The sequence below is a fragment of the Pelobates fuscus genome, chromosome 1, assembly GCF_036172605.1.
Source record: "Pelobates fuscus isolate aPelFus1 chromosome 1, aPelFus1.pri, whole genome shotgun sequence".
NCBI classification, from domain to species: Eukaryota; Metazoa; Chordata; class Amphibia; order Anura; family Pelobatidae; genus Pelobates; species Pelobates fuscus.
Window position 1 is genome coordinate 201,036,444 of NC_086317.1, and position 11,873 is coordinate 201,048,316.

The window sequence follows — 11,873 nt, forward strand, 5'->3', positions numbered from 1 at the left end:
CCATGTGAGATACCCTGGAGTGTCTACTTTCACAAATGGTAGGCCTTTGTGCGGTTATTGAAACAGTGAAACTGCTATAATGCCCCAAATTGAAACATAGGCCCTGCAAACCCGTCTCTCAAAATTCTACTCTAAAAACTGAAATGGTCAGGTCTGTAGCGTCACAAAATAGTGTCAAAGGCATACATTGGGGTTATTGTTTGACACTGTAGCTTCACAAAATACTGCCAAAGGAAAACATTGTGGGTAGTGTTTTACTGATGCTGAGCATAATTTGGGGTGTTTGATCATGGTGGAACATATCAAATATACAATTTGCCCAGCACAAATGTAATGCTTAAGTAAAAAAATGCAATGACAACATCTTAAGGCACAATATATGCCATATGAAATACCCTGGAGTGTCTACTTTCATGAATGGAAGGCCTTTGTGTGGTCATTTGAACAACCAAACTACTATAATGCCCCCAAATAAGACATGGGTCCACCAAATCCATCTATGAATTTTCTAACTGTAGAAACTTAAATAGTCTTGCCTCTTATATGTCATTGTAGCTTCCCAAAATAGTGGGAAACGCACACATTGGGGGTATTGTTAAACTCAGCAGATGTAGCTGAACACAATATGGGATTTTGACCACAAATAGCACACAGCAGCTTTACAAAATATACATTTAAAAAAAACCTTGTTATATGTGTGTATTTCAAATAACAGAAACCCCCCCCCTCCCCCCCCACAATTTTACTACAATATTTAGCAGAGATTGGTGGGGAAATGGCTATGAAAAAAAGTGTCAAAATACCCTTAGATAAATAGCCTGTTAGGTCTACTATATATAAATATATACTTTTGTATAGCAATTTTGTTTTCTGTGACGGCTGTTAAACTTACATGTCAAACATACCAACTTCTAAATTTGTGGGACACTGTGAGCCTACAATATTGCACCTTTTCACAATATTTTAATTTACTGAGATTGTGGATTTGGGGTTTTCATGAGCTGTAAGCCATAATCATGCACTTATGACAAATCACGGCTTGAACTATCTTGCTTTGCATGTAATGCGTCTATCTCATATTAGTTTCCCCTTTTACGTTGCATTACTGAAATAAATGAACTTTTGCACGATATTCAAATTTTTCGAGTATCACCTGTATGTGTTGATGCAATAAATGAGAGAGATGCAAATTGCAGTTGAACACAAACAGCAAAAATAGCTTGTGTCCTTAAGGGTATGTCCAGCGTCTGAAGCTGTGTCCTTAAGGGGTTAATCAGACTAGCTTCCTAGTCCAGCCTGACATTCAGCGGTGCTCCCCATAGAGATGCATTTGATTCAATGCATCGCTATGAAGAGATGCTGATTGGCACAGCGCAACGTTTTGCTGAACATGTGCAATAGTCTCCCAATGTTTTCAGGCAGGGTTATTTACTAAAGTAAGAATTAAAAGGAAATCAAAGTCAATTTTTAAATTAATTACAAAACAGCTGAATCAGAAAAATTCTCCAATTTAATTCTGTTTTTAGTTTAATTATTTTGTCCTTGAATTTCAGATTCACATTGACTTCCTGTCAATTCTAACTTTTAGTAAATAATCCTATGGGAGTGTAAAATCTTAAGACATGTTCGTGGAGGAGTAATGATCCCATACTTCTACATGAAACTTACCCAACAGGTTTTCAGTCTCTAATCGCCCTGTCAAGTACTTGTATTCTTGAAGGTCTTTTCACTCTTCGTCCCTCATGGGTGCCCTGGGGGAGTGGCGCAAACACCTGTCCCTTCATTACCATTTTTTCTTCTATTCCTTTTTTCCTCTTCTCTTTCTCTAACCCTCTACCAAATCATATCAGATATCTACTATACCTCAACATAGCTCTCACAGTAGTTCATGGTACTGATAAAGGGAGTAGTGGGGCTGGACATTCCCAAGACCCTCATACTCCTTCCCTACAGCCAGCTATGACTCAGAATTTGCACTAGCCAATCATAGAGCTTCAATGGCTGTCCTGATTTAAGATACTGACACATATGCTCTAAATCCATAGCTCTTGCTTGTGTACTATTCGCTTACAGTTTTTGTGTTGCACGTACAAACTATGTTCTATGTCTTCCCACAAACAGGCACATTCATGCCTAAAACTGAGACTGTTATTTTCTTTACGGATATTAATGATTTTGTATAATCATTTGCAATACACAATGATGTACTTCCACTTTTAGGGACAGCAATAAAAGTGACTTGAATTTAAAAAAAAAAAGACAGAATTCTAGAAGATAAATTGAATAAATAAATATTTAAGAGAAGAAATCGATTTTCTTCTTCTATAGTTTATTTACACGTGCCACATTATCTGTTCTTAATTCTTAGTTCGATTTGAATTCACATTGTTCTGTGCATGTTAGATCCTGACAATATTAATCCTTTGTGAGGCATGTACAGGTGAGACACTAAGCTTCGTCCAATACTATACAATTAAGGGTAGGTGATCTTTACCACAGCACAAAATGAGTATTACTACTTTTCCTGTATCTTCACGATGATTTAAAAAAAAAAAAAAAAGGCATGAACTCATGCAGTCTCATGGCTAATATGTGAAGTGGAACCATAAAACAAAAATTGTCCTGCCTCCCCGGTATCATAGGTTGGAAATTTCCAAAGATGTTGTCAATGAAAAGGGAGTCCATGTAGGAATAAAGTCTCATCGCAGATGCAAAGTAAGAATGATGGTTAGTATTGCCCCTACCATCAAAATGAAGGGGAGCCAGGTCTTCAGGAAGGCACCAACACTGTAAAGAGAAAAATGGTAAAAAGCACCTCAGCTTTACTATTTTGAAACCAGAATGATCAAATTGTTTAACAGCATATTGATAATGGACTAAGTATTGATCTGGGTTTCCAGTCCCACTACCAACACTTTACATGAACACTCCCACACATTATCTTATTGTTCTGTCATTTGTATCAACACTCTAAAATGCATTCCAATATGTTTATTCTATCAATACACAAAGTACTATGTGTAGACCTCTGCTTTCCCATACTCTTATGCATGTATGCTTATATATGTGAATGTGCATTTTATATTTGTGTATATGAGTTCATGTATGTATGAGTGTGTGTATGTATATGTACATGTGTTTATGCGTTTGCATATACATGTGTGTGTGTATATGTATAAAGTGTACCATCTTCTGCACTGTCTGCTTGTTTTTGTTCTCCCTCTCCCCTTCACTCTGCTCTTCAGAAAGATATTTACAACTCTCTCTGCAAGAATGGTGTCTATTTTCTAAAAAACTTGTGTCTTATCTGCACTCATGTCGCTTTAACCCCTGTATCACAACTCAACTTTGAATTCTATGTGTCGTCTTGCTCAGAAATGCTTCAGACTTGAGAAAGGGAGGTTCTCCCAAAAGCTAGTCATTAAAACATTCTGTTAGTCCAATAAAAAAGATATTACAAGATATGAATTTGTGTCTGTTTTTTACATCTACATCACTGGACTAATACGGCTACAATCTCTACTTGAACAATATGATTATATTATATAAGCTTAAAAAACCCCTATCGATTATAACATAGAAGATGGCAACATTTTGGCTCTCAAAGAGCCTTGTTCAAGTTTTCTTAATAAAGTCATGCTTTTACATAGTTTAGACTTTATATAACATTAAGTCTCGTGCAAAATTTACCTGACATATCGGCTGTGTACCAAGCACAGAAAACAGAGCTTCACCATATTCCATGAAGTGTTATTATACTTCATTAAGTTCAATGCCAGAGCAACGTGGGAGTGGCAGTTATCACAACACAAGTTGTGCTAAAATAAAAGATACATACATTTGGTAAGACATGATGAGTTGTAGAGACTGTGGCATGTACAGGGAGATAGAAGAATGTCCATAAGAAACAGAAGGAGTTAAAACAGGGAAACAGTGGAGCTTTTCCCAGCATCACTTACCATGCGATGCTTATATTCCTCAGATGCTTCATGAACAGCAGTATCCCATGGATTGGACCCACTGGCATGAACAAGATTTGGATCTAACTGCCAGTATCTAAATAAAGAGGTGAACAGTTAGTAGAGAGGTCTTAGGAAACTGAGAGATGTGTATTGGAATGAAGGGTAACTTACTTTACTGGCTTTCCAAATGCCATTGAGTCCTCCTACATAAAAACAAAGATATAGAAAAATAAGATATATATTGCTAAAATGTTAGCCAAATGAGAAATAGTACCTTCTGAGGACAACAAACATATTATATAAAGGCCAGGATGCAAAAAGGAGCACAAACAGGAGCATGTATTCATTAAATAGAATTCAAAGTAAATTTCAAGTTTAGAGGACAACTGTCACCTCAAAACTATTTTTAATATAATAATTATTTCATTATGTTCTGAAAGGAAATAGGTTTTTAAATAACGTACAGTTTATATGGAAACAGACACAATTTTTAAAATTTTTGCTCTGTACGCCAGCACAATGAATTTAAAAATGAACAACTGAGATGCAATTGAAGTGCAGCCTTTCAGCTTTAATTCAAGGAGTTAAATACAAATATTGAATAAATCATTAAGGAATTGCAACCATTTTCTTTCACAGACTCCCATTTTGATGGGTCTCACATGTAATTGAACAAATTAATGCAATCATAAATAAAATGTAAGTTTGTAATACTTTGTTGAGAATCCTTTGCAGCTTGTGGCAAAATAAATCAATAAAATATAGCAAAATGCTATACAAATAATCAAGACGCTCAATGTATTGTAGGTAAAAGGGACATGTGAACACCATATCAATCTTTAACTCTACAAAACTCACAGACACATAGTAAGGTCCAGCAAAGTCCCGGATCACTCCAGATGACGTACAGATCCCCATGTGACCAATAAATGGGAACAGCCATCTGAGGAAGAAAGAGACACACAAATACATTAAGAAATTCCTAGAAGAACAGTAATGAGTTTTTAAGAATGGCTGTTACCAGTCTATGTGTTTCCAATCTGCTGGCTCATTTGTTCATGTTTTGTAGCATTCTACAACATGTCCCAAATAATGATGCCATGACTGTAATGAGAAATATAGGGGATCCTGAAGACTACATAAAGTCTCCTTTAAATTATTTTACATGTTAAAAAGTTTGTGATGAGGCCAAACACAATAAACATCCCCACAGTGCAAATAGAAAAATTACAGTTGTGACTTGCATATCAGTTGGACTTTGGAAATCCCTTACTGGGCACAGAAACTTGAGAAATCATGTTTCGTACAACCACTCCAGAGTTCCCAGCTTGACATGCACTGTGCTTCAGAATTCACCAAGCATTTCTGCAGGTACCCTTAGCAATGGACGCTGCTTTAACCCCTTAAGGATGGCGGCATTCTATGCCGCCCTTAAAGGGCCGAGCCTAAACGATCAGTGTTCCTCCCGGTCTGAGGGGTCTGTCTGACAGCCCCGACAGTCCCCCCTCTGCAAATTAGGCCTGCACAGGTCATGTGATTGCTACTGCCATCTGGAGAGGGGGCAACTTTGGGGTTAAGAATAGAATGCCTCCAGGCACCATAACAACTTAATTTAGATGAAGTTGTTTTGGTGTTTCCCTTTTATTGCAAATGTCAGGAATTCTTGCATTTGCAACAATCCATACTTTAGTGAACAAGTCATTATATTGCACAGTAACTACCTGCCCACATGTCTTCTCCTATACCTCTCTTCTACAGCTAAATGCACTAAAGGGAATACATTTATGAACATTACGTCCTACTAACATAGCATAATATGCATGACATAAAATAACACTTCGAGTTGCAATATTAAATTACATATACTATACATATAACAATTTCTGGGGGTGGACACGGCAGGACCCCGCCTCTCTCTTACGTCAGGACAGGGATTGGGGTCCACACGATACAGTGCGGAAAACGACTGCGTTCTGGGTCCGGCTTCATCTTTTCTTCCACTACTTCCGCCATCACGGGCAGCAGCAGGGCCACTTCCGCCATCACCTCCCAATACTTCACGGCTCGGCTTTACTGGCAGATGCACGTCACTTCCGTCACTACGTTACTAGCTCACAAGTTATCAGGCGTTTCCTGCTGTCGGCGTTGTCTCTTCTCTTCTCCAGTATTGCACTATTCTCAGCCGCCCCCTGCTGGTGACATGTGGGAATTACCGAGTATGGATAAATCATTTATGACTGCCATATTTTGTAATTGTACCATCGCTCCTCTTTATTTCTCTAGTAATAACGCATGTTTACTGATTTGTAGGTTTCCATTTTCTTCAGAAATTTTATGGAGAGTCTGGAAAATTGCTCAGAGTGATAGGCAGAACTGCTGGTTGCAGTGGTTCCCAGTCTAGTACTGCCCTAAGTCATTATTCCTGGCACGCTTTGAAGTGGCTTGTGGCACAAAAGTAAGGAACCACTGACTGACAGCATAGGTTTACTTGTCCAGGTTCGTAAAGGATTCACAATCCCTTTACTCAATTACCCAATTTCAGCAATGATGTCCCTCGGCACTCCACCTTCTCTGACATCTTTTAAGGGCAGGCTAATGCGCATGTGCTGTGAGTGCGTTGGGCTCCGCCTCGGAAAGCATTGCTTCATGCTTTACTATGGGGATTTTACCGACACTGGATGTCCTCATGCAGAGCATGAGGGCGTCCAGTGAAAACCGCCTAGTAAGCAGGAAGTGAGAGGCATTTAGTCCTTTGATGTAATTATTGCAGTTTCCAAAAAACTGCAATACTAAGTGGGACTGGGACACTGCACCCAGAGCTCTTCAATGAGAGGAAATGGCCTGAGTGACTATAGTGTTCCTTAACAAAGGAAGTAAAGCTTGCCTGAAATACAGTATAGCAGTGATGGCGAACCGGTGGCACGCTGGGCCCTCTCTGTGGGCACGCGGCCATAGGTTCACCATTAATGCAGAGTAGGCACCTGCCTGCCCGAAACGGCAGGCGCCTACTCTGCTTCCGGGTCGGGAGGCAGGGGGAGTGATCCCGCGTGATGCTGTGTGGAGCGTTGCCGTGCGTTACCATGTGTATCCCCCCCTCCTTCATTAAAGGTTAAGAAGGAGGGAGGGGAAGGCGAATACTGATTTAATATACTTTTTTTTTTTTTTTTTTAAACACGTTTACCCCACACACACACACACAGCACCCCTACGGTCAGCTGTCTGTGTGTGTGTGTGTATGTGTGTGTATTCATCAGTCTCTGTATTCAGCAGTCGTGTGTGTGTGTGTGTGTGTGTGTGTGTATTCAGCAGTCTGTGTGTGTGTATGTATTGCATTTGTTGGAGATACTAATAAATATAAGCTTAATTTTATCTATTTATATAATTATTTAAAATTTGTATAATTGAACTCTCTGTTGTTGTGTTCTTTTAAAACAAAAGTTGTTAATTAGTTCGGACAACAGTACGAGTTGTTTTTTCTAAACTTAAAGCTCAGTATTCATGTTTAATTGCCGTGTTGGCACTTTAAGGAAAAAAAGTTGGCATGTATTGCGGTTTGGGCACGCAGGCTCAAAAAGGTTCGCCATCACTGCAGTATAGGTATAAAAAACAACTTTAGCTTAAAGGGACACTCCAGGCACCCAGACCACTTCTGCCCATTGGAGTGGTCTGGGTGCCAACTCCCACTACCCTTAACCCTGCAAGTGTAATTTTTGCATTTTTTTTTTTTTTTTATAAACTGCAATAATTACCTTGCAGGGTTAACTCCTGTCTAGTAGACAGCCACTAGAGGGCACTTCCTGGTTCATAGCATAGAAAACCTTTGCTAGAGCATCGCTGGACGTCCTCACGCCGTGTGAGGACCTCCAGCGTCGCTCAATTCCCCATAGGAAAGCATTTTCAATGCTTTCCTATGGAAAGCTCTAATGCGCATGCGCGGCGTTGCCACGCATGCGCATTAGGTCTCCACGGCCGGGATCAGTCTCGCCCACCGGCCGACGTAATGAAGAGGAGGAGCGGCGGCGACCCAAAACGGCGGGGGTCTTAGGTAAGTGACTGAAGGGGTTTTCACCCCTTCAGCAACCGGGGATTGGGAGGTGGGAGGGAGGAGGGACCTGCAGTGCCAGGAAAACAGATTGTTTTCCTGACACTGGAGAGTCCCTTTAAAGGGACACTATAGTCGCCAAAACAACTGTAGCTGAATGAAGCAGTTTTGGTGTATACAAAAATAGATGGAGGTGTGACCCCAACCAGAAAATGGGAGGGGAACCCAACTCCACCAAATTTACCACCACTTAAAAGATCATCCTTAGATAAAAGTTGATGCGATACAATTTTATTAAATGACAAAAAAAACAAAAACATCAAAAGTGTAAAAAAGTACCAAAAGAAAAAGGTGAAAAATGTATAATAATAATAAAACAGATAAAGGAAATAATCATAAAAGGAGGAGGAGCCCTTTGTATTCAGTTCCTAGTATGCATATTAACCAGAGATTATGTTTTATCATTCATCCAAAGGAGCATATATTACTGTCCTGTATCTAAGTAATATAACAATATAACAGAATATTTATTGTATCTATTTAGAAAGTGGATACATGTAACAAATGAGATAGGGAGCTTAGAAGCAGCAGAACAGAGCCATTTGAGCACAATGATAGAACACTAGATTCTAGTACACATAGGTAACCCAAAATCAAATCCTAGTAGAGTGTGGAAGTACCAACCAGATCCCTAGTATTTATGGGCACAGGTTTTAACAAACACACACCCTACAGCATTGGAATCGATTAGCCTTAGAACCACTTCAAGCGTTACTAACATAAGAGACTGGAGAAAATTCCTTGTGTGTAGTTACCATGAAGCAATAGCAGGGTTAGTGTGACGCCGCTCCAGTACTCCGACTGAGTACCTCCACCAAATCTGCTTCATCGTAGCTATCAGGGACCCGGCACTTCAGACCCAGTCGCCGAGGTTTGACAGAGATCACTGAGGGCCTTTTCCACCCTAGACCAGGCTACTGTGTATATAGCCCTGGACTCACTTTCCATCAGCAGATTTCCCCAAACACCAGAGGACACAAGGTGAAGGTTAAAACAGCAACTAACTTTAATAGACATAGCACACATATTTTAAGCCCCCAACCGCCTCATTTACATACAATGGGGTGCATAGGGCACTATGTCACGCTTGCAGGACTTCTCACGGGCGGCTCCCTTCCTATGGAATAGCCTGCCTAACCCAATCAGACTTGCCCCTAGTCTTCAATCGTTTAAGATGTGCCTTAAAACCCATCTCTTTAGGAAAGCTTATGGCCTCCCAGAGTAACCTCTACCTTACATACCTGTCTCTTGCTCTCTCCTAAAGAGCAGCACTCTCCTCTGCACTGCTGCACTCCCACCTTATTTGATTGCTATTTCCTGTCCTAATGTGTTTTAAACCCCACCTCTTATAGACTGTAAGCTTGTTTGAGCAGGGTCCTCTTCAACCTATTGTTCCTGTAAGTTTTCTTGTAATTGTTCTATTTATAGTTAAATCCCCCCTCTCATAATATTGTAAAGCGCTACAGAATATGTTGGCGCTATATAAATGGCTATAATAATAATACTAGTACAAGGAAGGGTGGGGTCAGACAATAGCAAGTGCTGATAGAAGATTGAGGAAGGAAAGGGTAGCCAGTTTAAACTCGTCTGACAGTGTCCCTGTGACAACGCCCTGCTGGGGAAACAATAGGACAGAAAAAAGGGGGAGGGGGAGAGGCACAGACAAGCAATACATTAAACATACCATGCACTAATACTGGGCACAGGGTGACCAAAACACAAGAGGAATTTGGGGAACTACATATAGTGTCCGTCTTCCATACACAATGACGGTGACTACCGTCACAGATAGGAATAGGGGGAATAGCCTGTGTCTGAAAAAAAAAGTAGCTTGATCACTATTGAGGCTTATCCAGGGCCAGATTAAGAGCCCAGTGGGCCTGGTGCTGACAATTATGATGGGCCTAATTACAGAATCTTATCAACCAAAAACACGACAACAGTCATACCTACCAATCGTCATGTATCTGGCGGAAGTGGTGCTGAAGGAAAACTCATAGGATGCAGCTATGAGAAAAAAAAACACTTTATGCTAATCTATCTCTAATTTATGCTTTCATCTTTCAAGTAAATCCATACCCATAACAGTAGTGTCCACTGAAGCAGACAGTCAATGGGTGGGGTAAAAGGGCAGGCCACTGACACAAATTATGTAATCAGAACTGCCGAAAGAGGCGAACATGCCTTAAAAAGGGGGCAAGTCTGCCTAAAGATTTGGAAGGCCAACCTGGCATGAATGCATGTCAGGCTGCCTGCCAATCAGCAAGCTGGCCAACTAAGGGCATACTATGCAGACAGCACCCTGAGCGTGGCATAAATGCGTCTAATGATGAGTTCGCTCCACACTTTCTAAGGACTGTCCCCAGCACTCGCTGGTCCATTCCTCTCCTAACCCCCTTACGAGCAAGCAGAAGCTCCTGGTATACAATCTGGGACAGAGAAAAGCTGTATGCCATAGTGTTAGAGAGACTGAAGCAGCAAGATCATTTGCATTGTGCACAAAGTCAGCTTTCCCTTAACTAATTTCAGTCAGTCCACACAAGTTTTGTTCCCATACATCCCTCTAAAGTTTCCATACTTAAGCAAGAGTATGTGAAGGATAGTTAGTGTTGCCACCTTTCTTGGAAAAAAATACCAGCCTTACTAATTTGCATAATTAATTATGTATGCTTGTAAATCACAAGGAGTGACCTGAGAGTTAATTCTGTAAAATCACCCAAAAACTACTTACATTTATTCTGCTGAATAAAAGATGGATTGTTCCCAGTGTTTCCCTGTCTCCCAGTGTCTTAGTGTCCCCTAGTCTTCCAGTGTCCTCATGTCTCCTAGTATCCTCTAGTGTCTGTGTCCCCTATGTATCACAGTGTTTCAGTGCCCCATGTGTCCCCATGTCTCAGTGTCTTCTATGTATCACAGTGTCCTTATGTATCACATTGTTTCAGTGCCCCATGTGTCCCCTCATGTCCCCATGTTGCCCAGTGTCACTTGGACACTTAAGAGACATGGGAACACTGTGAGACACAGACATAGGGACACTAGTAGACATGTGGACACAGACACTAGGGACACTGACTAGGAGATATGGAGACACAGAGACTTGGGGACACAGACACTAGGGACACAGTGTCTCAGTGTCCCCAAGTGTCTAGTGTCTCACAGCGTCCCCTAGTGTCTCAGTGTCCCCTGATCTTCCAGTGTCCCAAGGTGTCTCAGTGTCCCCTAGTGTCTCCCAGTGTCCCCATGTCTCCCTGCAGCGTTTACCCCATCCCTCACTTCCCTGAGCTGTAGGCAGTCTCTGCAGGCTAGGAGCTGCTGTCTGAACTCTCTGTGCTGTGTAGCTGCTCCCCCGCGGATCAGTGAGTAGAGAGAGGCAGGGATATGAATAAACTCCCTGCCTCTCTCCACACACAGTGACTTCTACTGGCCAGCGCAGGTATTGCAGAGTAATCTCTGTTTATACATAGAAATATGCCGGCATTTGTATTGCTGGTTTTATTGCAATACTGGCCAGGCAGCCTCAAATACCATAAAATACCAGCCAGGTGGCAAACCTAAGAGTAATGTGTAAAAAAAAAAAAAAAAAAAATTATATATATATATATATATATATATATAATTTTTTTTTTTTTTCAAATCAATGGGCCTATTCCATGGGCCTGGAGCTGCAGCTCCATCAGCCCCTATGTTGATCTGGCCCTGGGCTTATCCCACATTATTCCCCAGAGTAGCTAGAGGTATTAGCACATAGTGGCCAGATTAAAACAATTAAAAGTAGATAAATCAGTGTCCTTAGCTTAGAGAGTTAAGAA

General features: G+C 40.8%; 1 protein-coding gene across 1 annotated transcript; it reads right to left on the reverse strand.

The window, feature by feature from the left end:
* Window positions 1–2,310: 2,310 nt before the first annotated feature.
* TMEM222 (transmembrane protein 222) lies at window positions 2,311–6,050 on the reverse strand. The gene is made up of 6 exons (XM_063444443.1): window positions 5,884–6,050; window positions 4,821–4,905; window positions 4,134–4,165; window positions 3,960–4,056; window positions 3,691–3,818; window positions 2,311–2,787 (listed from the first exon to the last, which is right to left on the reverse strand). Exons 1-6 carry the CDS (start codon window positions 6,003–6,005, stop codon window positions 2,700–2,702), a joined length of 552 nt encoding a protein of 183 aa, XP_063300513.1. The 5' UTR covers window positions 6,006–6,050; the 3' UTR covers window positions 2,311–2,699.
* Window positions 6,051–11,873: the final 5,823 nt, after the last annotated feature.